At 38.0% G+C, this 26677-nt stretch overlaps 1 protein-coding gene across 2 annotated transcripts in view; it reads left to right on the top strand.

The window, feature by feature from the left end:
• The first annotated feature begins 385 nt into the window (after positions 1-385).
• Positions 386-26677, top strand: part of LOC139938755 (mitochondrial basic amino acids transporter-like) — a 34493-nt gene continuing 8201 nt past the window's right edge. The window contains exons 1-3 of one of the 2 annotated variants that reach the window (XM_071934377.1): positions 386-480; positions 14942-15373; positions 18014-18057. In XM_071934377.1, the coding sequence (XP_071790478.1) occupies positions 15154-15373; positions 18014-18057 (264 nt within the window). In that variant the 5' untranslated portion in view covers positions 386-480; positions 14942-15153. Of the gene's footprint in view, positions 481-3732; positions 3850-14941; positions 15374-18013; positions 18058-26677 lie in introns of those variants that run through there. The other variant, XM_071934385.1, reaches the window with a different exon arrangement.

The raw sequence follows: 26677 nt of genomic DNA, 5'->3' as shown, positions 1-26677 counted from the left end.
GTCCAACCAACCTGTGAATAGTTCATAAATTTTTTGGTCCCATTGAATACAAAATACTGGTTGATGATGTTTCTGAGGGATTTTGTTCAATACTGCAAACAAAACTGGGGGAAAAGGAGAACTTTGTAAAGTGACCATTAAAGATTGAAACTAGTCGTTTTTTTCCTTGGCTTCCTTTTTTTTTGGTGATGAATCTTGAGCAAGGAACAGCAATCACATAAAAGACCAAGCTCCCAATTGAAAAAATCACCCACATTTTTTTTTATATTAAAAATGTTTTATAGCGCCCTCACTCACCGTTAATGAGAGAGCCCCCCACCCCCCCCCCCGGTTCAGTTTTTACATTGACACACTGTGTGTGATAAATGATGCATGTATTATTTGCATGCATTTATGCGCCATTCGACATCAGCTGATGTGTGCTGGATGGCGAACCCTGTCGAGAGAGATGCTGATGATGGCATCTTGTATTTCAATCCTGTAAGTAAATTAGGACAGAATTATCTACATTAGTATATGATTATACATGGCAAAAGATATGACAAGAAGTTGACCTTATTTGTAGCTTAATATACATGAATTTAATGGTTAAATCTTCCTATTTTGTACCGCCGGTCGGCGAGTTCGTTAATCATGTGTTGCCTGTGTATGTTGTTGTGTTGGTACGTTTTCACAATAATTGTGAACTTCATTTGTTCATAAACCGTCGTGCACTATCTCACTATCTCAGTATCTGTATACTGCAAGTAACAGTTAGGATTCAGGAAAAGTTCCCGTATGGCGCCACCACTTTTTCATTTGATATGAAATAATATAGGAACTTATTTACCTGATTGATATATCCCTTTTTCTAAAAATGAGTGAAAAAGTGGTGGCGCCATGCGGAAAGTTATCCAATACATTCACTGGACCTTCATTTATTGAACCAAAGAATAATCATGTATTTTGCCTCATTTAAATTATGAAGAATATTAATTTTGGTCTTTTACCCATACACCGATGTGTGTTAGCACTGTGTACTCAGTACTTTCCCCGAGTCCTGTGAACAAATATCACAGGCATGTTACTCGGGTGGGATTCGAACCCGCGACCCTTGCAATTCTAGAGCAGTGTCTACCAACTAGACTACCGAGGTTGCCCGGTAGCTAGAGGAACTGCCTCTAGCTACCGGGCAACCTCGGTAGTCTAGTATACAAATATTGACTGCTTCGAGTGCTATGGTTAAAACTATGACTCCTGAGGTGATCCCCGGAGCGTTCTATTTCCCCGAGCGAAGCCGAGGGAAAATAGAATGCTACGGGGATCACCGAGGGAGTCATAGTTTTAACCATTGCACGAGTAAAAGTAGTCAATATTTGTTTTATAACATCCCAAACATTTCTAAATACTGTACTATAAGTTACAGACCTGAATGCTACAATCCACGGACGACGCGAATACAGATTGCAAAAACTTTTACTGTGCTGCATGTAGTGTTGTTGCAATCCATAATGGTTACAGACTATTAATTTATCATCCTCGTACATGCAACGGACGTCTGGGTACTGCACGCCATGTGATAGTCTTCGGACTAGCGCACGGCAAACTGATGCACTATCACACGGCCGTCGTCTAGCAAAACTAAGACATGTCATGTGACGCACTCTAAACCAATGAACAGGCAGAATATTTGTAAGGGGTGTTATAATAAGTACTGAGTATACAGTGCTAACACACATCGGTGTATGGGTAAAAACCAAAATTAATATTCTTTATCCCAGATGCAAATTTAACATCTATTATAATTTATTAAGCCTTCTTATTAGTTATATCTTAGTTGCGAACCTGCTGGAAAGTAAATACTCCTGCTGTCATGACTTTGACTTGGTTAGAACATAGAATAGTCCGCTTAAATGTTCAGGGAGAGGATCGGGAATGATCAATGAACCTCACATGTTTTAGGACCCACGTGATGAAAAAAATAAGAAAACAATTTAACTTTTGTTTACAGTCTATCAATCATTCATATTATTTGTTTTTCAGAAGAGCAAAAAGGTTGATGTGCATGTCCAACTGCGTTTATTTTTATCTAAATCATTTTTATTCAACGTTTCAGTGGATCATCCTAAGTTTGCTTTCTGTTTGTGGATATTTTCTAATTGATAATTGGAGCAATCTGTTCCTTTACAAATTTTAAGAAAAAAACATGATTTTGTATTAGAAAAGGAGACGAAGTTGGTGAATGAGTTACAGCTCACTGAGCTTACCTAGCAATGTTTTCAGGAGAGTTGCATTATACGTTGAACAACATGTAGACCTATGCTTAAATAATTTCCGGGACATTGTTTTACTTATTTCTCAAAGAATACAGCACCTTTAGCAAGTAACATTTTATAATTTAGGGGAAGCTTTCTACCACCATTTTCTTCAAACCTTGTAAGCTTAATGAATCTGTGGACATTGTGTTTTGTGTGTTGTACATGCAGTGCTGATTACATGCATGTGTTGAGTTTCATCCATTCCTATCCTAGAGAGGGCAAGGTCGTTTTCTTTTTGCAAAGTACACCGCCATCTAAAACTCTGAAGTCTATGTCAAAAGAGTTTAGTTGTGAGAACGCTGAATATCTCAACTTTTATATGTTTGAAGAAATAAGGAAAACTTTGATATATTGTAAGCTTATTTTGTTTGAATAGACTGGAGTTTTGCAGTTGTTGCCAATGGAAATGTATTGATCAAAGTACATCCATTGAACCGCTCAAGTTTCAAAGTATTTGTATATAAAGCTTTAAGTTTGAAATTAATGCATTCCTTGATACAGGTTGCATTATTCCCTTTATACATAGAAAGCGTTATAGAATGGTTACTTTCCTTGCCTTCTAGTCTCTGTTCTTACTCTATGCTTCGACCTAACCTGGTTTGAGTATCACTGGGGCACCACTGTGTTTAAAGTGTCCCCCAACCTTGGAATAGGTTTCCTCCCACATCTAAAACTGAAACTTCCTTTTCTTCTCTCCATGGGATTATTGGCTTCATTATTGATCTTTGCTTTTCTGAGAATCCTTGGCTTCACAACCAGTAAACACCTTGTACCTCCATGCTTGTACCAACATTCCATTATGTACAAAGCACTATTGAAGACGCCAAATAGCAAGTAGACTAGACACCAACTCTTTCATTTATGTTGAACTTCCACAATGTACACACGTTTTTTGAATTTTGTAAAATGCACAGTGCACAGTAAATGTATACTTTTTGGATACACTGGTGATTGTCTTTGCTCAATGGTTCAGAGGATACATGTATGGGACCAGTACATGTAGTTGAACATGGTTTCATGGAGCTAAAAGGATAGCTCCATGTTGTCTGTGTATATATATGTCTCAGCATGGAGGTATTTCTACCCCCATGCACTCAGACTCAGAGTACCAGAATAATAGGCTTACAGTACAACAAGTAAACAACGTGTACAGTACAAACACATGCACTAAACCATAAAACCATAAATACTCAGAAAGTGTGGGGGCATACCTTTTAGTTTGAATGGGCTGTTTGTGGAGGAGTTTCCTACTAAATACTAAGCAGTATGCATGACTAACTGCCTTGACACACCCACATTTAGCCCATGTTGATCAACCAATAGCATGCAACACAGCTCCTAATGGGGTGGTGTTTGACCCCTATTGACTGCCACCAGGGTTCAGGGCTTTAGCTGTTTCCTTATTGGTCTAGAGATTCTCTGTAGGTGGGTTGGTGATAAACTCCACCACTTTACAGTTATAATGTAATTCAGGATATTAGTAATTGTCAGAAGGTATTGTGGTTATTGTTTGGGTTGGGTGACACCAAGTAACCACAATTACAATGTAGAGGTAAGCTGAACTGGTGAGTTTTAAATTTATGTTTTGAAGGAATTTACCTAACTAACATTTTTGTGATTTCTTTCTATTTTTAAGAATATTTTATACTTTGGTTTTTATCCTTAAACTGCTTATTTCTCTATGATTTGTCTGCCTATGTTCAGTGCTTGATGAAGCCTGCAGTTAAAGACCATTGGTAATTGTCAAAGACTAGTCTTCTCGCTTGGTGTATCTCAACATGCATAAAATAACAAACATGTGAAAATTTGAGCTCAATTGGTCTTCGAAGTTGCGAGATATTATTGAAAAAAAAAAAACGTGTCGCACGAAGTTGTGTGCTTTCAGATGCTTGATTTTGAGACTTCAGATTCTAAATCTGAGGTCTCAAAATCAAATTCGTGGAAAATTACTTCTTTCTCGAAAACTACGACACTTCAGAGGGAGCTGTTTCTTACAACGTTTTATACTATCAACCTCTCCCCATTACTCGTAATCAAGCAAGGTTTTATGATAATAATTATGTTGAGTAATTACCAATAGTGTCCGATGCCTTTAAAAACGTCCACAGTTGCGTTGGAGTTTTTCTGCAATACCCGGATACATGTTTTCAAGTTCATCAATAAATCTAAAATCACTGTTTACAATAAATTGACCGTGTGTGGCATTGCCCTAGTACATGGTTGCACTGATTACAGTGTACATTGTACATTGCCCTGTATGCTGCACTTGATTACATTAGACATGTAATCAAGTGCAGCATAGAACTAATGTTTGAAATGTATGCAGGACTGCATGCCCAAGCAATGCCAGTAGCATCAGACAAGTAAACTCAAGACTAGCTAGACAAGTCTAGTGATCATGTGTGTTGAAATTGAATACAAGGAATATCCCCCCCCCCCCCCCAAACAAAAAAAAACAAACCCAAAAACCCACCAAAAGTTCAAAAACATCTTAAAACGAGACTTTGTGTCTGATGTGTTTCAATAAGACAAGAATAAGATTAGTAAATTCTCGTGCTTGTTCAGTTGGGTACACTGTGTGTTACAAAGATACCAAATGGACAATATTATAAATGTTGAGTAACTCTTTACAGATCTTGAAACTCGTCAAACTCGATCACTTTTTTTTATTGATATAACATTGAGATAACTGCTATAAGTGGTTTTCAAACTTTTGTTCATAAAATGGACACAAACAAAATGTTAACCGATAATATTGTGGCTGTGGCTGTAAACAAACAGTTTACATGATAATAATAATAATATTAATGACAACTTTTAAAGCGCCGGTATCCGCCACAAGTGTCACTCATGGCGCAGCTGTACAATGAACAACCAACAAGCAATGAAAGGTATGCATCTTTATGCAGATGACTTTTTTTTTAAACTGTTCTTGAATATGCCAAGTGAGCTTGAAAGTTTTCAGTTTCAGGTAGGGAGTTCGACATGGTTAAACTGTTTATAAGAGAGTTTTGATTCTTTTTGATTCTTGGCTTGTGAACACAATTCTGGTCTCCTAACATTTTACAATTCCAGTCTTTTGGATTTTGCTCCTGAATTCTGGTCTGAGCTAGCCTGGCAATGGTGTAACATAGACTGTGGACTTGATTTACTGCATCATACTACAATAAGCCAGGTTCAAAGGTTCAGTGTTATGTGTAGTCAGAGGGACCATGAGGGACCGATCTTCAGTATCAGAATGGTATAATTTGTGCAAAGTCCATGGTAAAAACGCGGGCGAACTTTGAAATCTTTTACACTTACGTACAACATAAAGTGAGATTATTGTTGTCCTGAACAATAATTTAAAATGGCATTGTTGAAGCTTCATTGTCATTGTTAGAACAAAGTGAAAATAGTTTGCAATATGTTTTGTCCAGAATATATGGATTAGAATCATGGGGGGGGGGGGGGAACATATAAATAGCGATTGCACACATGATGTCTATAAGTGTAATGTACATCCTAATTTTCCTTTACTGAAGTGCACATATAGCTACAGTTGTACATGTTAGGGCTCCATTTATAACATTGCTTGCATCAATAACATTACGATTTTATTTGAAATACAACATATTATCAACAATTTGCAATTTACAATTTGGAGAAGAAAAAAAATTGCGAAACAATGGATGAAACAATTAACTAGTGTACTACAAAATGTACCCTACATGTGATAGTTCAAAAATTTTTAAGTGATCTTTTTAGGATAGCAACGTACATGCTATCTTATTTTCACGGTCAATACGTACAGTGGACATTGATAAACAACATATTTAGTGTTTGCCATCGGGCTGAGGTCAAGTCTTTTTGCATGATGATTTGATTTTCATGTAAATACATCGGGTCCTGCCTGTGGTATTTGTATTACATCAGTAAAGGCCTTGGCGTTCCATCACTGGAGATAGGTTGTGCACTGCCTACCTTATCCATGCATTGTACATGTAGGAAATATATTTACATTTGAATCTCATGGGATGCCAGCACAGTTACAATCAGTAGTAGTCATCTTTGGCTCATTCCACCACCCTCGCTGTCCTCACAGTTTGCCCGTAGGCATATAGAGCCTACTGTATTCAATAGAAAGGAAACACAATGAAGTGTACATGCCATTTTTGCAATGGTCGTACTATCAGCAAGTTTTCCAATGGTGTGAAGTTTGGTAAAAGTACCTGAAACCTCTGAAGCCATCTACAGGGTCTTTCAATGTGAATGGACATGCAGGCTCATGCACTCAAAATAGTTTATCATTTTGTATTGTTTTGTTGAACAAAGATTAAATTTTTAGACTTCCCGGCCTGAAACATCACGGAGGCAACAAAGGCGATTGCCTCCATGGTCATTGCCTTGGTGCCTTTACAAATTTATAATTTCCTCCTTTACCAAGGAGAAAATGCCTTTTTGCTCTTGTTGCCTTGTTGCCCTTGCCTTCGAAACAAAGCATACAGGCCTGGACTTCCATCAAAAATGGATGCAAACGTTACTGATTTTTTTTCCTGCTAATTTGTCCATTTTGTGATTGAATTTATGTTCTTCTGGAGGTTCCTCCATTGTATACTAAGTCTGCACGTCCAGCCACATGTTGAATCACTTTCAGTTGGTTTCAGACACTTGAGAAAAACAAATCCAACAATCAATGATAAAATCAGCCCACACGATGGTGTCTAAGTGGTCAATACTTTAGACTGTGGACTTGATTTACTGCATCATACTACTGTGGCCCACGGTATTTAACAGGCCAAATAAAGGATAGAGGACACGGCTGTGTTCATGTTCTTATTATCACGATGTTTATTCTGTAAAGTAGAAGACGAAGGAAAAGAAAGCTGTTTACGCGTCTTCTACAAGAATATGAATGACTTTTTAATTAATAAAGGCTAATGCATATTTAGGATATATTTAGATTGAATAAACAAATCAATAAAATTAAAAGGTAAAGGTATTGCTTAAGGCAGAAAACAAATAAAACAAGATGGCGCACGGTTCCCGCCAAAAGCTTGCTGGCGGCCGCCATCTTGAATTATGTGACTCAGTCGACGATAGAGACATCGTAAGTCCGAATAAACAAAATGGACAGACGTTAAAGTAATCACGCCTGTGTTGTATATTTACTTAAACATTATTTACAACGAGAGTACGAGATTAAACTGAATTTGGTTGCTTTTCCTGCATATCTCAATATACAGGAAAACATCTCGCAAACAATAATTATCTACAAACTAACGATAAATCACAGTAATATGTACAAGGTAACTCTATTATACATTTACTCTAGTCACATGTTGTATAAATAAATGAAAATAAAGTTATAAGCATAATATATGAAAATAGAAAATCTTTACCTGTAAAGTAGAAGACGAAGGAAAAGAAAGCTGTTTACGCGTCTTCTACAAGAATATGAATGACGGCGAAGTATAGTGCGCCGCCAACGGTGTGAAAGCTGATTTGATTTGGGGGTGATTTGCATATATGAATATTTTTAACCAATGACGTAAGTCTACAATATATTTTTAGAGGGGGGTATTATTCATACCGGTGACACTACAATAAGCCAGGTTCAAAGGTTCAGTGTTATGTGTAGTCAGAGGGACCATGAGGGACCGATCTTCAGTATCAGAATGGTATAATTTGTGCAAAGTCCATGGTAAAAACGCGGGCGAACTTTGAAATCTTTTACACTTACGTACAACATAAAGTGAGATTATTGTTGTCCTGAACAATAATTTAAAATGGCATTGTTGAAGCTTCATTGTCATTGTTAGAACAAAGTGAAAATAGTTTGCAATATGTTTTGTCCAGAATATATGGATTAGAATCATGGGGGGGGGGGGGAACATATAAATAGCGATTGCACACATGATGTCTATAAGTGTAATGTACATCCTAATTTTCCTTTACTGAAGTGCACATATAGCTACAGTTGTACATGTTAGGGCTCCATTTATAACATTGCTTGCATCAATAACATTACGATTTTATTTGAAATACAACATATTATCAACAATTTGCAATTTACAATTTGGAGAAGAAAAAAAATTGCGAAACAATGGATGAAACAATTAACTAGTGTACTACAAAATGTACCCTACATGTGATAGTTCAAAAATTTTTAAGTGATCTTTTTAGGATAGCAACGTACATGCTATCTTATTTTCACGGTCAATACGTACAGTGGACATTGATAAACAACATATTTAGTGTTTGCCATCGGGCTGAGGTCAAGTCTTTTTGCATGATGATTTGATTTTCATGTAAATACATCGGGTCCTGCCTGTGGTATTTGTATTACATCAGTAAAGGCCTTGGCGTTCCATCACTGGAGATAGGTTGTGCACTGCCTACCTTATCCATGCATTGTACATGTAGGAAATATATTTACATTTGAATCTCATGGGATGCCAGCACAGTTACAATCAGTAGTAGTCATCTTTGGCTCATTCCACCACCCTCGCTGTCCTCACAGTTTGCCCGTAGGCATATAGAGCCTACTGTATTCAATAGAAAGGAAACACAATGAAGTGTACATGCCATTTTTGCAATGGTCGTACTATCAGCAAGTTTTCCAATGGTGTGAAGTTTGGTAAAAGTACCTGAAACCTCTGAAGCCATCTACAGGGTCTTTCAATGTGAATGGACATGCAGGCTCATGCACTCAAAATAGTTTATCATTTTGTATTGTTTTGTTGAACAAAGATTAAATTTTTAGACTTCCCGGCCTGATACTTCACGGAGGCAACAAAGGCGATTGCCTCCATGGTCATTGCCTTGGTGCCTTTACAAATTTATAATTTCCTCCTTTACCAAGGAGAAAATGCCTTTTTGCTCTTGTTGCCTTGTTGCCCTTGCCTTCGAAACAAAGCATACAGGCCTGGACTTCCATCAAAAATGGATGCAAACGTTACTGATTTTTTTTCCTGCTAATTTGTCCATTTTGTGATTGAATTTATGTTCTTCTGGAGGTTCCTCCATTGTATACTAAGTCTGCACGTCCAGCCACATGTTGAATCACTTTCAGTTGGTTTCAGACACTTGAGAAAAACAAATCCAACAATCAATGATAAAATCAGCCCACACGATGGTGTCTAAGTGGTCAATACTTTATTGTGATTTTCTGTTCCTCTCAATAAAGAAAGAAACAAGGTTGTTTTCACAAGAACTTCCTATACCCCTTTGTAAGTTATGCAATCCACAAGTCCTTATTCTCTTTGTTAGTTATGCATTGGTGCAATGGTGCAGCATTGAGTTTATTGTTGCTATGAGTTGATGGTAGATGAAGCGAACCAGCTCCCTTTCAATCATACATCGTTCCATCTTCAACCTGGCATCATACAACACCATGTGAAAACACCATACAATTGTTATAAATAGTATCCAGAAACTGGGTTCTCCACAGGTTTTTAAAAATTGTAAGGCATGCTGGACCTACATTTTGGAAGTTCTGGCCTAAGCACGCTGAATTGAAACAAAGTCCTAAGATTGTCTTTTACTTGGTGTTTTGTATCTTTGGTTTGAAAAGCCCTTCCCTATGCAATCTGAGGCATTCTAAATGGTTTTATCTTGATGATCATTGTGAATTCAAGCTGAAGTAAAACATCAAAATCAACCGTTTGCTTGTATTGGTCGGCAAGTTACGTATTGGCAATTAGCCTGACAGGCTACCTTGTGCATGGAGAGAACCAGTGGATGGTGAAGCGGATGTGTTTACAGTTTACAATATGTAAACTCCCTTACACTAGAGCTTGCTAAATTGTAGCATGGTTGTAAGATTCTACAAAATGTACCTTGTGTGAGTAGACAACAATTTTCTTTCTACTGTCCAAGTGTTTTAACTAACATTTGGCCAGGGTACCACTGTTATACCCCGTTCACACATAGTTGTTGCTTCTAAACTGCTCACAAAAAGTAAGGAAACTTTTTTCAATCCAGTATATTTGTTATTATTTAATACTCGTTTTGTATATGATATATATCAATGCAAAGCGGAACTCTTCCTCTTTAAAATGATACCACATTTGCAATGATTACATGTTGCTGGACTTGGCTACACGAATAACAATGAGGCAAAGTCACAAATCAAATGTGCCAAAATTACCGTTGTCTGTGAATGGTCAATAGGTAATGCTCAATAATCAAGCTTTTCAGAACCATTAATGGTTTACACAGTGATTTGCACCAGTGAGCTCATCGGACACAATTAACCCTCATCTCATGAAAAACACCTTGTTTGATGGGTATTTGCAAGACGATATTCTACAGCCGGATGCAGTCCCATACTTGCAGACTCTTGTACCAAATGCCATCTTTCAAGAGGACAACGCTCGCCCCATCGAGCCCGACTGGTGACTGACTACCTGAACAATGTTGGGGTGCACCGGGTGGATTGGCCCCGCTAACAGTCCAGACCTGAATCCCATGGAACATCTGTGGGACCATCTACTCGTTACTGAACTTCTTGTATCAATAAAGTGTATTAATATCAGCCAAGTTGTCTTGCTCTATACCAAACTTCTTGTCTCAATAAAGTGGATTAAGATCAGTAAGTAATGTCTTGCTTGTTTGAATTACAGTGTCAATTTGATTGTTCACCCATAACACAAATTGCAAATTTTGGCACATTTGATTTGTGACTTTGTCTCGTTCTTATTAGCGTGGTCAAGTTGAGCAACATGTAATCGTTGCAAATGTGGTATCATTTTAAAGAGGAACAGTTCAGCTTTGCATTGATATATATCATATACAAAGAGAGTATTAAATAATGACAAATATACTGGATTGAAAAAAGTTTCCTTACTTTTTGTGAGCAGTTTACTACGATGGAAAAGTGGCCGAGAGCGTGACCAAACGCAGACCAATTGTAGGCCAAACGTGGGAGGATCTCTATGAGGGTGGTTTGATCGGGTGAGATCTCCTAGGTCGGGAAGCTGCAAGCTCTCCCCACGCTTATTCTGAACATGTAACAAATTTGCGTAGCTGGGTCGTGGACAACAATAAGCGAGACAAAGTTGTCATGGGAACGCCATTATCGTACAAGCAGCGTGGTAGCATCGTTAACCATTTCGAAGTAGAAAACCATATGGTGTAATCGTCAGTAATCGTAGTGACAGCGAATCAGAATAACTTTTTACGTAGAAGTAGTAAAGTTGAGCGAGCACTGCTCCTCAAGGGCTGGGCATCGTAGAAGGTGTGGCATAGATTGGGGTTCTGTGTTATCATTGTCCGTATATACATGTATATCTCCATTTCTTCATGTTTGTCATGCATCGTCCCATCTCCTTACATTGTCTACTGAGGGACTTCCCTGTTTTCCAGTCGTGCCCATGTCCAGGGGGTAGCTGTGCTTTAGCTTGGAGGGGCAGCTTCTCAGCCAAGGTATCTTGGGAAAGTTCCAGTTGACGCCGTGGTATACAAAAAAAGTTCCAGGTGGACACAGTTCAAAATCAGGGACGATTTCCTCCCAGCTTCAAGATTCCGTGGGTGGAACAGGCGTACCTGGGTCTTAGGAGGATTTTCCTTCAATTGGTTGATTGTGTAGGTGAAGGGCTGATGTAAGGTTGTCTTTGTTGGTGCTCTTGGCTGCAAAGCTCATTGATCCTTGAGACACTAGTTGGTCTTAGGGGTAAATGTTGCACAGGAGCAAAGGCACTACCCTGGGACAGGTCATTCATTCGTCTCTCAACCTGCTGCGCTTTCCATTTAGTTTGACAAAGAAGTGCATGTTTTCTAGCTCTAATTTAGGTCAGGTGAAAGTCATATTGTTATCTCATAGCTTGTTGATGGACCATGTTACTATGTAAACATCATACATGTACGGTAATAAGTGATTTATGTATGCCATTTGTATCATTGCATGACTGTAGTTTCTTTAGAGCTCTTTTACACATTGTATTTCCAGACTCCAAAAGCTATCAATTTGATGCACTATTCAAAGACCTGTCTCTCTTTACTCCATCACCATAAAGTCATCAATCCATGCAACACAATGAACGAAGGGACAAGGTTTAAGTAGATCCTTTAGACATTAGGTTAATCCAGACGGATCATGAATAATTCATGGAGTGTACATTTGGATAGAAGGTCAGGAAGATAATGAGAAATATTTGGCTATTTTTGCTGAACATCGTGTGGGTACTTTTTCTTTATTAAGCTTGAGAGGTCATTATTTACCATGGGTAATGTGGGAGTTATTTATATCCCTCTGTGTACTCCTCCTACCCAGTAGCTTTTTTAGCACACTGTTGTATTTAGATGGAGATGGTAGAGTGAGTCCATAATGGGGTTTATTACTGACATCAAAAATACATGACTGGAGTTGGCTTTCTTTCCCAGGGTTACACACAGCCTTTTGTCCTGTATTTTAACGTTAAAAAGACGGACATACATAAATGTCTGTCCGTTCATAGGCTGGGGAACAAAAGCTGTGCTTCTTCATGGACCTAGATGTTGCAATTTGTTTAAAGTTCACCTTTTTATCACTTTTATTTACTATTATTTTGACCATTAGCACTCTAATGACCTATTATACTACACTTTGTATTGCAACATAGAATAAAAGTAAACGTATGTACATATATCTTTTCAAATGATGATCGCTTTACCCCTGATCTACCCTTGCAAATGGTCATACCCAAGGGACTACCCTGCTCTGGAGTAGGGGCAAGCGGTAAAACCCTTGGGCGGTGTTGAAACATGCAGCTGAAACCCCATAATAGGGAAACAGTGTGAAAGTGCACCAGGCCAGGGGCTGACAAAGCCCGAGGCCTCCCCAGGACTGTATTATATAGGGTTGGTTGGTGCATGGAGTGCTTGGGTTGGGGGATGCAGTCAACATGTTGGGCGCTATTGATCAATCAGCGCAATTGGTCGATCGCGCCCAACATGTATACATCCCTTCCAATTCCCTTGCTGTTTAAATCTTCTAGTAAGATTAATGTGTTTTTCTAAAGCCCTTTTTCTTGTGACAAATGGTCTTCATGCTACAAATTTTACAATCTTCTGATTGTTGATATGATGTCATTGTGCATGGCTGATTTACGACAGCCACTGTGCACTGATAATTAGGCCTACTGATAATGCACTGTATCAGAAATGCACACAACTGATAAATTGGTGAAACACTATCTATTTCTACCTCCATGGTGGAACCAAGTGGTTGCATGTTTTCCGGATGCAAATATGCCTTTCTTGTGTGTATTCCAATTTTTATTGTCTTTGCAGAGAACACCCATCTAATGGTGCTTTGCCAGCCTACATAAATCAGTTAAGACTAGATGCCACAGTGTAATATAAGTAGCTTTTTGAAAATATGTGTTTTAGTGATCACTAGACTGCATGACTTAAATAAACTGCGCCAATAAAGTATCTAAACACTTACAAATAGTCAGATTTATCGGAACCTGAATTAGTATGCCAAAGAATAATTATTCATTTCTATTCACCGTTAATTTCTGCACATTTTGACACATCTTATGTTGCGCTACGATGTTGTTGGGTGGATTTATGGGCACTTGAGTGGCTTAAGGTCGAATTTCAAAAGTTGCAAAAGCCCCTATTCACCCCAATTCCAGAAGGGAACTCACACAAGCCTCACACACAGACAAAATCAAGACAAAAGACACAAACTCGTTTCGTTTACTTGACCATGAAATTTATGGCCGTATCTTTAACTCTAAAACTGCTGATATCCTGTCCTCAATACTTGGTGTGTCCTCCATCACTGTTAACGGCAAGGAGTCGTCTTCTCATACTCCAAACGAGACATCTGATCTGTCCCTGGTCAATCCCCTGCCATTTCCTGATCAGGATGCGTCGCAATCCCTCGAGAGTGGTGTCAGGCTTGATGGACTTGTTCACTTTCTTCTGCTGCAGAAGTCACACTCGGGCGGCCACTCCTTGGCAGGTTGTCCACATTTCCCTGAGCTTGGTAGCCATTCCACCATTTTACTGACCGTCGCTGGTGACGTTCCAACTTGATGAGCTGCAGCTCGAATCGACATACCGGCTTCAATCAAACCAACGATCCGTCCTCTTTCCTGTTTGGTCAGTTGAGCCATCTTTCCTGTTATCTTGAAACACCTTTCCCTGTCTAACCATAATCAGGGATTCTGGCTCTTAACCCATTTTGTTGTATACCTCCCATCTTTGACCCCTTTGCTTGGTTACTGACAATTATTGCTGATGTTCATCGCAACCGATTTATCCAAAACGCGACAAACAAATCATTTATTAAGGGCGGGCAAAAGAAACGCTGATCTTACTCGTCACAATACAACGATTTAGCTTGAATGGGGGCTTTTGCAACTTTTGAAATTCGACCTTAAGCCACTCAAGTGTCCATAAATCCACTAAACAACATCGTAGCGCAACACAAGATGTGTCAAAGTGTGCAGAAATTAACGGTGAATAGAAATGAATAATTATTTTTTGGCATACTATTTCAGGTTCCGATATATCTGACCATTTGTAAGTGTTTAGATACTTTATTGGCGCAGTTTAGTTTTGGGCCATCTTACAAAGTTTAAATTGCTTGATTCCTACCAGTGGTCCAGTGGTTTTAGAGTTATACTTGTGATCCGTCTTTCATTCTTCCCTTATTCTTTTCCTTTCAGAAACAATTTATCTGCATCACTATGACAACACGTGAAAGCTTTGCATCTTTCCTAAACTTTCAATTAAGAGGAGGCCCAAGCCTCATCAGACTAAGGTACATCCCAGGAGTCATGAAGACGTTTTGTGGCCAACAAAGCAGATAGCTAACGGCCACATAGGTGTGTCTACAACTTGAGCCTCCTCTACCCACTGGGTGTTACCCACTGGGTTCATGGCCCAGTTACAGAAGACAACTCTGGACGAGGGTCACACGATGGATGCTCCACCAAGCAAAGGAGCAGTGGGTGCTTTAGCCTTGCCGACCCCCACTGGGGTGGCTGCTGCTGTAGACAGGCCAACACCTGAAGATGTCATTGTTCCTGAGGAGAAGCAGAATGGGTTATCATCAAGCTGGATAATGGCATCAGATTTTATAGCTGGATGTGTAGGAGGTAAGCTGTAGATAGTATCGCAAGATTGTATCGCAAGATTGTATCGCAAGATTGTATTGCAAGAGTGTATCGCAAGAGTGTATCGCAAGAGTGTATCGCAAGAGTGTATCGCAAGAGTGTATCGCAAGAGTGTATCGCAAGAGTGTATCGCAAGAGTGTATCGCAAGATTGTTTCGCAAGATTGTATCGCAAGATTGTATCGCAAGCATTTGAATTTATCAAAGGGTTGCATGTCTGAGAAGGCATTTAAATACCTCTGAATTGTGTGATGACAAATGTTGTCTGACTCAACACCTGCACTTTTGGAACATTATTTTCAGGCATAATCATTAATTAGTTTCTGGTCATAAGCACAGAGCTCACCTTGTCGTTAAAAAAAAAATCATCAGTTAAATAGTCCCATCCTCATTCTTTTTTTGAAGGCGCAATCTTTTACATGTACTTTGAAATTAAAATTTGTTTGTCCCTACAACTTCAAGACTGAATTGTAACTGACTATACTGCTTCTCAGATTCATATTTTGGGGCATGAAAACTGATATTTTTATGTAACCGCACTATCTAAAAGTAAATTGTTTCTCAAAATGGATAGTACTACTTTCAAAAGCTGTTTAGATTGATTACCAAACGTATACCTTCCCCTTAAAAGAAATATGCCCTTTTTAAAAATTCTCATTGGTTTGTGGCCCCTCTTTTTAAATCAGTTTACAGCAAATCTGTGCACTTCTTTTCCCAAATACGGGCTGAAATCTTGCTCCTTAGGCCCCACTTAGAGTTTAACCTGAGTCGAGGGTGTTCTAAGGATAAGATGAATAATACTTTTCAAATGTCAAGTCAACCCACTAGTTCTACTCAGAACGACACACTACTCAAGAGATTATTTTGCTGACATTTTCCGGCGTTATGTATTCACCAACGTCATCAAGGTCCTTATCGTATTGAAATCATTTTGTTTTTCCTGAATTCAAATCAATGTAATCAAAGTGAGTCTGGAAGGTAAATAGTCTGATCCCTTGTAAGTGTTACAGGACTCTGTATTCATTATTGCTGATGCACACAAGGATCAAGACAGAGATGATAAAAACATGAAATAGTCATATCGGTATCTCAATATTGTATTAAAGCCAAAATTTGCCATAGACATTGTACTCAGCGTTCTCCAGAGGGTGGTTTGTCGTTTATATAATTGGACATGTACCCGTTGGTATGACGTCATTGGAGATTGTGATGTCTGTCAATCCTAATGCTGATGGACATGACTATTGCAAGGGGGTGTTCTGTTCAGGAACCCCCTCCCTCCCCTCCACCCCCTCCACCCGCTTCCATCCGCTATTTGTCAAATTGTAGGCAGGGTGGTCAATTATTTTGGCAGGCAACCAATTCATATTTAGGGTGGCATTAAATTTTAGGAGGGTGGACCTGATTTACTCAATTCACATGGCGTCATCGTCACAATAATTTTGGGTTGTGCCATTTTTGGAGTCGGTGTCCCTTTTTGTTACAGTTGTATAATTTTGTATGCGAATTTTAATTAACGCAGCATTTACCCGCTTAATGGGTTGGGTCCCAAACTTGCAAGACTTGGCGTGGGTGCTGTTTGTGCCAGAGGTCAGTAATAACGTACAAACCTTCTTACCTTGGTATTTGCTTTTGAGCAAGTTGACTGAAAATGTTGAACCATTCAAATGCATTGGTGTTGTAAGGTAGCACACAAATGTACAGAACTAAGAGAATGTGTGTACCATAAAGAAAGGACCAAATCTCTATAATGTGTACTACACACAGGCATGCAACTCTTCCGCGTTTCCTAATATATGCCTGGCATTAACAGTGTACAGCTACAATCATGTAAAATAAGCCTAGTACATGCTAAAAATGCACCTAAGAGCATGATAAACCTCAACATTTTCTAGGGTATCATTGTGGGTATCATGTCCCGTGGCGTTTCGGCTGCCTCGCTCCGCACTTGCGTTGTGCCTTTGAAAATTTTCCTCTTTTTTTTCAACGGGCAGTTGCATGCCTGTACACAGAATACCAGACGTTGTCACAATGCAGGCTAGCATATGCGCATATATGCGAAAACGCTTTGTGTATACGTGCTCAGGGCTTCAGACGAGAGAACGGAGCCGCAAGTCAAATCCAAAGCCGATGCCGTGGTTTTGAAAAGGGCCCATAGTGCATGTACATGTGCTGTACATGTACATTATTTATTGGTCACTATAAATACAATGATTTGTACAATATACGTATTGCATGATTGTGGAGCTTTGTAATTACAAACTGAAACTGCATCGAATCACAAAGCAACAACCCACCCCACCATAGTAGATTGTTGAGAGTTTCCCCACATCAGCTGTTCAACCCAGGAATGTTTTCTTTGATTTGTGACACGAGGTGTCTGAAAAAGTGGCTTTAGTTGAAGAAATTCCAGTTGAATACCTTCAGTACATTGATGGTGTATTCTGTGTAGCGCTGTGGGTTGTCCAGTAAAAGTACAGTTTGTTGACTTGGTGTACTATTACACAGGTGCCCCTGCAAGCCTCAATCAATACAGCTGTTCAGAACAAGGTTCACTTTAAACTTGACTGACAAACTTGAACTTATTCTCTTTTATATTCTTCTTTTTTTCTGTTTTCCTTAGGTGCGGCTGGTGTACTTGTTGGGCAACCGTTCGATACAGTCAAGGTATTGTTAAGACTATTGTGTTTTAGCCAGTAGGCTATTTCTGGATGGCTTGTGGACATACATTCTTATGTGAATTTTGACACTCTATTGTTATCATTAATCTCAAAGTACAGTAAGTCGCAATTTGAATGCCCTGGTTTTTTTTTTGTCGGTCTGAACTTGTGTTTGATTTTCAATTTACAGCTTATTTAGGTGTTTTTTTTCAAACATCTGGCCCCTGTGTTAACTTATTTCTGACTGTTAAATTACTGCAAGCAATTTGTTCTCCAGATTCTGCTTACCTATTTTTCAAATTGTCTCTCGGCTAAAGTCTTGGTTTAGACTTATCAAACAAACTATATAATTTTCTTTGAAAGTTCAGCTGTTACATGACAATTAGGAATCATTCTGAAAAAGATCTTGTGTTCACTGGGGAAGCTCAGTGGTTGAATGGTAAAGATGATCTTGTATATTTGAATTGTGGTAACACCTTGCTTGGTAGACTATGCTCTTTGAAATATTCTACTGATTTCGGGAGACTTCTTTACTACCGTGGAGTAGTTTTTTTTCATTCGAAAGACTTCTCAGTTCTGAAAAGAACTGTCCTGCTTTATAACCGCTACTTGTTTGAAGGCATGAAATCTGCCAGGACTACTACTATCGCTTAATGAATCAAGGTGACTTCTCGTTACGAACTTCACTGCTATGGAGTGAGTTCTTAATAGGTCTGAATATTTAGACTAGATTGCTCTGGTCATATCACGAGACTGATCTTCATTTGAATAGAGAAGCTTGTAAAATAGATTCCCAAATCATTTAAGTTGTGATTTCCTTGGTAGATTTAACACCAACAACCACCTTCCTTGCTGTGTATCTCCCATGCTCAAATTCCACGTGCAGTTTTTGCGTTTTCCGCTCGATTTCTTCTCTTACAATCTTGTTAGATTTCAACCAAGTTATTTCTTTCACTTGAAATAAGTTAACATGCTCGAGCAAATAGTATCATCGTGCTTAAGTAAGGTTAAGAACACAATATATTAAAAAAAAATGCCCTTTTGACAAATCAGACAACCAACTGTGCTTTGAGTTCACACCACAATATCATGGTCACAAATTGGTAGAGTGGAAATGATCTACCTACTTTACTGGTGTTTTTTCAAGTATGCCTAATATTTTCGCCTACATGGTATGTAGGTTTGATTATTATTGGTCGTGATGCTGGAAATGTACAAAACAAACAACTAAAATATTTATTTAAACTGGCTGCGTTTTCTTCCAAATTATGGGTTTTGATTTTAGTGACAACTTTACCATTAAGTTGTCACCAAAACCCACCAATGTACATAGTTTGAATTTTTTTTGACAATACTCTTCCAGAAGCCAATACTTGCCTTTTTCTGTTTGGTATGACAGTGTTCAAGAAGTGTTTTCTTAACCTTTAAAGGCCATCTTGTATTCCACTAAAGGTTCTCAAGATTGTTTTTATCTGTTAGGATTACAAACCGAGAAGAGCAAAAGAGCCAATCAAAGTTTTGAGGAAGCAGCGAAACTTGTCGTATTTTTTCGTGGCCATTTCAAAGTTTGGAGAAAGCAGTGAAGTTTGTGTTATTTTTCGTAGCATGTCTCTGAAAAACTGTTTGTAAAAACGTGCCATTTAATTCAAAGACCAATCAAAATTTAATATTCCTTGCGGAAATAAAACAGCAGGGTTTCCATTTCTGTACAAAGATACCTGTCAATCATGAATAGCATGATGTTGAGAAGTTTCGTAAAGAAGTACAGGCGAGCCAATCATTAAATGTTTTTGTACTTAAAGGTACTAGTCAACCATTTTGGAAAAAACGGGATGGTTAGTTCAAACTTGAAAGCTCACTGATTATTAAGTTCATACCTGTAATAATGACTATTACAAATGCTGTCAAAATCAAGGAAAAATCATTTCAAGATCCCACCTCTCCAAATCACTTTTGATTATTTAAATTGCAGCTATCAAAATTAGCCCTCATAGGAATGTACGTAAACATCTCTAAACGAAACAGAAGAGGGTTTCTTTGTCAATAAAATTTATGAAGTTTTTTACAGGTTTGTTGAAGATTTAAAGTCAGTGATTTTTTGTTTCATTAATGACCTAATAAGACTGGGTGGTAATTAATCTTGTAAACCAACATGCGTTTTTAAATGGCAGAGGACATTTATGTTGATATACACTGTAAACGATCCCCCCCTCAAGGGACAACACTATTGACATTTTCAAACAGGTGGTTTTTAGAAGGCAGTAACCTTAGGCCTTCTGATCAATTCTCATGGCTTGTCTCAAAGATTCTCTTCTTAACCAAGGCATGCAAGGGGGGCAGTCTGGACCCCAAGTATGCAAGTTTTGCTGAAGCACTCTAAATCCAAATGAGCTTCTCAAAATTATTAGTTTTCTTGATGTTTCTGGTTGGTTTACAAAGCTCTACTATGCAATCTGAAGGGTTTTAAATGGTTTTATTTTAGGATTTTTGTGGATTTGGTCTCAAGTAATGCCTTTGATGAAGGTCCAGTTTGGATCAAAAGCTAAGGCCCTACCAGTAAGTTTTATATACATTTCTTGGCACATCAGCCTGCAATTTGTGCAAGTTGAGCAAGTTGTGCAGTTTCAAAAACTGTTGGGGTTTGCTATTTATAGATGCAACCAGCGGCCTTAGGGTATATTCATAATAAACCTTTTCAGGCGAGCGAACACTGAACATATGACCTTTGTACTTTTTTGATCAGTTTTCTTTGAAAGTCTCATTGCATTGGTTTTGAAATGCTTTGGGGTGCTGACTTTTTTTGAGGGATAAACATTTATGAACCAAACACAAATAAGTGCAACTAAGCCACCATACAATAAGAACTTTTGTGCAGGTATTTCCACGAGAAAGCCAAAACTAGTAAAGTAACGTTTTTAACTGCTACTCCACTACGAGATTCTTTTAATCGCACATTTTTCAAGCACTGTATGGTATAAGATACATTGCTCTTTGCTTTGAATATCTTTGTCAACATAATGGGTCGTATGAATAAAAAGTAGTATTTACTGACAAGTACTAGCAAAAAGTAAAAGCATGAACTTCCAAGTAGAAGCATTCAGTAAAAGCATCTTCTGAATTCTGTATGAATAAACCTATTCTTTTACTGCAAAATATGCTTTGGAGTAAATACTTCTGATATACCATGGCTGAATGGCTCTTAACAAAAGGTTTCCTTTGTATTACAACTCCCATTCACGCCTACATACGCACTCACACACACAGCCAAAGCAGCATTTTATTTAAAAGAAACATAGAAATCTTCAAGTCAGCCATGAGGTTTTTATTCTGACAACATTTTGATGAAGACGACTCATCTGGACACACAGAATAAAAACGTTTTTGTTATGCTTTTGAAACTTGGAGTGCATGACAGCGCTGTATAGAGAAGATGAGAGCTGGATATGAGCATACCTATTTAAATTAAACTTAAAAGTTTTAATATAGCACGAACAACATTCTATTGAAATGCATTCAATTGTTTAAAAAATTACTTCTTCTGATTTTATGAACAATAAACCTTAATGATCGAGGCATTCATTTCTGAGTTGAAAAAATTCTTTATATCTTTTTGAAAAGCTTACTGTAATGATACAAAACCTTTTTTTTACAAACGGTTTAATTTTATCCTCAGCATATTTAAACAAGTTTGATTATGGCTTCCCGTGTAATAACAGGCCTGCCCCACAATTTGACTTTTCGTAGTTCCCCAAGAAGCCCATATTCTAATGAACTCAATCACTGAATCTCTCTGAGCTTTTGCAATCCTTGCATATTTGCTTCTCCTTTACTTATTTGTCAAGCATCATTTCCAACAATTTGCTTTTTCTGTAAGTTCACTGAAACATATCTACTGAACCTGAGAGTTTAATCTTGCAAAATTCATTCCTGTCGTGCATATTTCATCATATTTCCTATTTTTGGTGTCTTGCTTTTGGTTTCAAGCATCTACATCACAATACATGCAGAACTTTTGCAAAGAGTTAAGAAAACCACAGCACAATCTTTTGAAATGTTACTCCTTGGAACTGTAGAGTTTAAGTTTCTAAAATTCATGCCAGCTCTGGTCATATCGTCCTATTTCCTATTTTTGATGTCTTGCTTTTGGTTTCAAGCATCTACATCACAATACATGCAGAACTTTTGCAAAGAGTTAAGAAAACCACAGCACAATCTTTTGAAATGTTACTCCTTGGAACTGTAGAGTTTAAGTTTCTAAAATTCATGCCAGCTCTGGTCATATCGTCCTATTTCCTATTTTTGATGTCTTGCTTTTGGTTTCAAGCATCTACATCACAATACATGCGGAACTTTTGCAAAGAGTTAAGAAAACCACAGCACAATCTTTTGAAATGTTACTCCTTGGAACTGTAGAGTTTAAGTTTCTAAAATTCATGCCAGCTCTGGTCATATCGGCCTTTTTCCTATTTTTGATGTCTTGCTTTTGGTTTCAAGCATCTACATCACAATACATGCAGAACTTTTGCAAAGAGTTAAGAAAACCACAGCACAATCTTTTGAAATGTTACTCCTTGGAACTGTAGAGTTTAAGTTTCTAAAATTCATGCCAGCCCTGGTCATATCATCATATTTCCTGTTATTGATATTTTGCTTTACGTTTCGAAGATCTAAATCAGCATACAATCTGAACCTTGGACTTATGTGAGGTTCTCCCTCAATAAACCACATCGCAAACTCTTAACCTTTCGAAATGCTGAAATGAAAGAAAAAACGCCTTTCCTTTCCATTAACACTTAAGAAATGCCCATAGGCTAGACTGGTGGATTGTCCAAATTAACATACAATGCTAGGTAGAGTTGCATCCGGTGTCTTTAGAATGGGAAGGAACCAACTCCATCACGAGACTGTTAAAAAGAACAAACCCTAATCCCTTGAAAAGAATAACAGACAACTGCCTCAAATCTTTCAAAATCAACTGATATCAGTTTATGTACATGTGGGATGCCTACTGCTTCAATCCTTCAAAATCAACTCACTGATATGAGTTAATGCAGGAACCCAACTGCCGCAATCCTCTAAAATCAACCAATATGAGTTTATGTAGGATCCCTGCTGCCTCAATCCTTTATGCTTGATTATTTTTGATAAAATTGTTTGAAACTGGTAAAGATAAAAGTTATGTCTTAATTATGCCTCATTATGATTTAAACACATACCTATAAGTCAGGTAAGCATTCTAGAGTCATTTTGCCAAATTGATGTTGATGTATCCACTTTAAACCAGTTTCTACAATTCCACATCCATACAGACAATGTTTGATAACTTCTTCAAATTTTGTTGTCTTGAAATCTGTGTCCGTACAGCTGAAATCTCGAAACACCCCAAACCCCACAAAACAAATAAAGGACAAACATTCCCTGGCTGTAAATTCGATGATGGACAAAGAAAATCATAGGTGAAGAGTTCACAAGAGCTAAATGAAAAAAAAAATCACTAATAGCTTGAAAATCCTCAAGGCATTTTGCCCAGTAAAAAGGAAAAATAAGTTTCGAGGGACAGTGGCACCTTTCACTTGAAGCTGAAAAAACAAATGACTCCAAATCTCCCATGCTTTGAGCTTAAGTTTGCAGGGGTCCAAATGGTTTTGGGGCCACTGTTAAGACGACCGTGTTGACAGGGTTATTTTGAAACTCTCCACGAAACAGGGCCAGGTCGATAAATTTACTTGCAAAGCAAATATCAGAATGGAGTCATCTACGAGACATTAGGGGTAGGGCAACATTTTAGAGGGGCACAAGGGGGCACCTTTTTTCTATGGGGCACTTTTGGCCAAGTTTCCTTTTATCTTTTTTCGTGAAAAAAACAAGCCCAAGCTTGGGCCCTTAAAAAAAAAAAAAAGTCTGCATCATAACTGTGCAATTGACACACTAATGAAAATGTTTGTTCAGTCTGTTTATTATTGTTACAACATTTATCACAGAAAATAATGTACAGAGATGTAATTTGAGGACACAATTGAGTGTAAGCAAAATATAAACTTTCTGCATTTAAATGGAAAAACATGGAAATTATCCCATCAAATCGGACAAACTGAATTTGTTTACACCTTCCCTTAGGTATCCCACGTTCGTTTACAAAAATCTTTTTGTGTGTTTAAATTTCCAAATTAATTTGTTTGTATCTATCCTATAATTGGTGCTTGCACTGTTGGACGTTGTACGAAATAAAATAAACGACCCTAAATAATGCACTGTATGAATACAACCTAAAGCTGAACTCGTATTAGGTTTCACGGTAAACTTTTAAATACTGTATTCATTAATAACTCAGACAGTTTCGCTATTCCTATTGGTGGAGAGCGTGTCACGTGGGTGTGTATAAACCTTTGTTTATGACCAGTAAAAAGTGTTGAAACACAGGCGTGACATGCGAGCTTGCACCTGTTCTTATAAGACAGTTTCTTCATTCCTATTGGTCGAGAGCAAAGGCTGAAACAGTTGTGCCACATCACGCAAAACGTGCGACGCGCACAGCATTCCCTTATAAGGAGTTGTTTACCCGAGGGCGGCGCAGGGCTTTACCATTTCGTAGCTGGAGGGGTGTTGTGTTGAAAGAAATCATTGAACAATTATAATTTTTGCATTTATTTAACTTTTTGACTAAAAAGTGTTGATGTTTTTGACCGAAAAAGGTATTTATGAATGGGAATCAAAGTGTGTTGAATCGGTTTTCAACTAGTGGTTTAAATCCGCCGAGGCCTGGTTCTTGATAATTTACCTCGACTTTGTCTCGGTAAAATTATCAAGAACCAGGCCTTGTAGGGATTTAACCACTAGTTGAAAACCTCTTCACCACACATTGATTCCCTTAAATTCATGTTACAAAGTGATCACTACACTGGTTAAATTTCAACAACACTGATTGTGATGGATTTAAAAGGCCTCTCCCATGGTTTCGTCAACAAATGGCCCCAATCTAAGGTGGGTGTTTGTGGTTAAGAGCTTTGGGTGCTTAGCAATGATCTAAAAGTGGAACCTGGGCCCAGTTTTTTGGCTCTGCTTACCGTTATATTCTGCGCTTACTGCCAATTGAATCACAGACTTTCTAGGGCACTGTAAGGGCAGAATTTATGGTAAGCAGAGACTTGATTTTATATCCTAGGAACTAGCAAGATTAGAAGCACATCTGTTTGTTCGATTATTCTTGTCAGGAATGAATGATGGTTTGGGGGAGAGGACCCCCTTCTATATTTGCGCAAAATGGAAGTTTCTTGAACCTGAAGGTTGTTTGTTACATTAAGATGGCACCCTGCCAAACATATCTGTCTATTTTGAATATAATGAATCTAACATTCAAACATTTATGAGTAATAAAGAACTAATGAAGTAACTCTGTATCCAGAGATTGGATTTAAGCGGGATCCTTCGCTCTCAAATCACTCTGCAAAAAGAAGAAGAATAAAAAGCCAATCAAATAAGATTTGTAGAATGTTCTCACTAATTGCAGTATTTTAGATTGAACTTTTGTTTGGATTGGGGGGGGGGATGTTACACTTGGAACAATTAAATTCATTTACTACCGGATTTCTTTTGCTGTTTTTAGGATTTTCTTGAAAGATCTTTCTTTGAATTTCTTGCAAGTATTAGCTTGTGCCCAACTTGTGCCCAAGTCACAAGAATTCCATTCATACATCATTGTAACTCCCTCAAGGTTTAGTTTGTTTTGTCATAACACCGAATGGAGACTGCTGCCCACTCTCCAGGAATTTTTCTACTACAACTTCAATCACACCCACAATTCTACCATTTGTACCCAACAAACAACTCTACTTTGAAAACCCAACAGAGATTATGCTCAAATTCTGTTTCGTCTCTCTAAAAAAAGTTGAACCAAAAGATCGGAAAGTAAAATCTTTTGCTACCATTCAGTCCTCATGGGTGTTCATTTGTACAAGGAGGAATTTGTTGATACACAACCTTCTGTTTGTGGAGTGTCATGTACTAAGGGTGTAGCTGGGGTTTAGAATTTCATCAATGCACTATTCAATGTTAATCTCTATTCATGACCCTACCCTAGGCAGAGGTAGGGGTTAAAGCTGAATGAATTGGGATATAAATATACCCCTCTACTAATGGTAAGCCTGCAACATGCAATCTCCATGCATGTAGGTACCCTAGAAGTCAATTGAAGTAGTTAATCACCAGTTGCTTTTGTTGTTTTACCATGAATATACATTTGGTACTGGGTTTGGGGTATATGCCCCCCCCCCCAGGTGCATCTTCATTTTATGCTTAAAATCTTAAGCCGTGTTTCCATTGGCCTTATTTTGGTTGAAACACCGTGACTTTTCCGAAGAATGACAAAATTAAATCCAATGGGGACAATAGTAAAATGACCTCCCTGTCAACTTTCCACAACCATGCTGTAAAACTTATGGTAACTTGAAGGCAGTAGGCACTATTGGTAATTACTCAAAATAATTGTTAGCATAAAAAACTTACTTGGTAACAAGCAATGGAGAGATGTTGATAGTATAAAACACTGTGAGCAACGGCTCCCTCTGAAGTAACGTAGTTTTCAAGATATATTTCAAAAATGTTTGAATTTGATTTTGAGAATTCGGGTG

Source organism: Asterias amurensis, chromosome 1, assembly GCF_032118995.1.
Source record: "Asterias amurensis chromosome 1, ASM3211899v1".
NCBI lineage: Eukaryota > Metazoa > Echinodermata > Asteroidea > Forcipulatida > Asteriidae > Asterias > Asterias amurensis.
The sequence above is the reverse complement of the archived record's forward strand: the minus strand, read 5'-3'. Positions and strand labels throughout refer to the sequence as shown.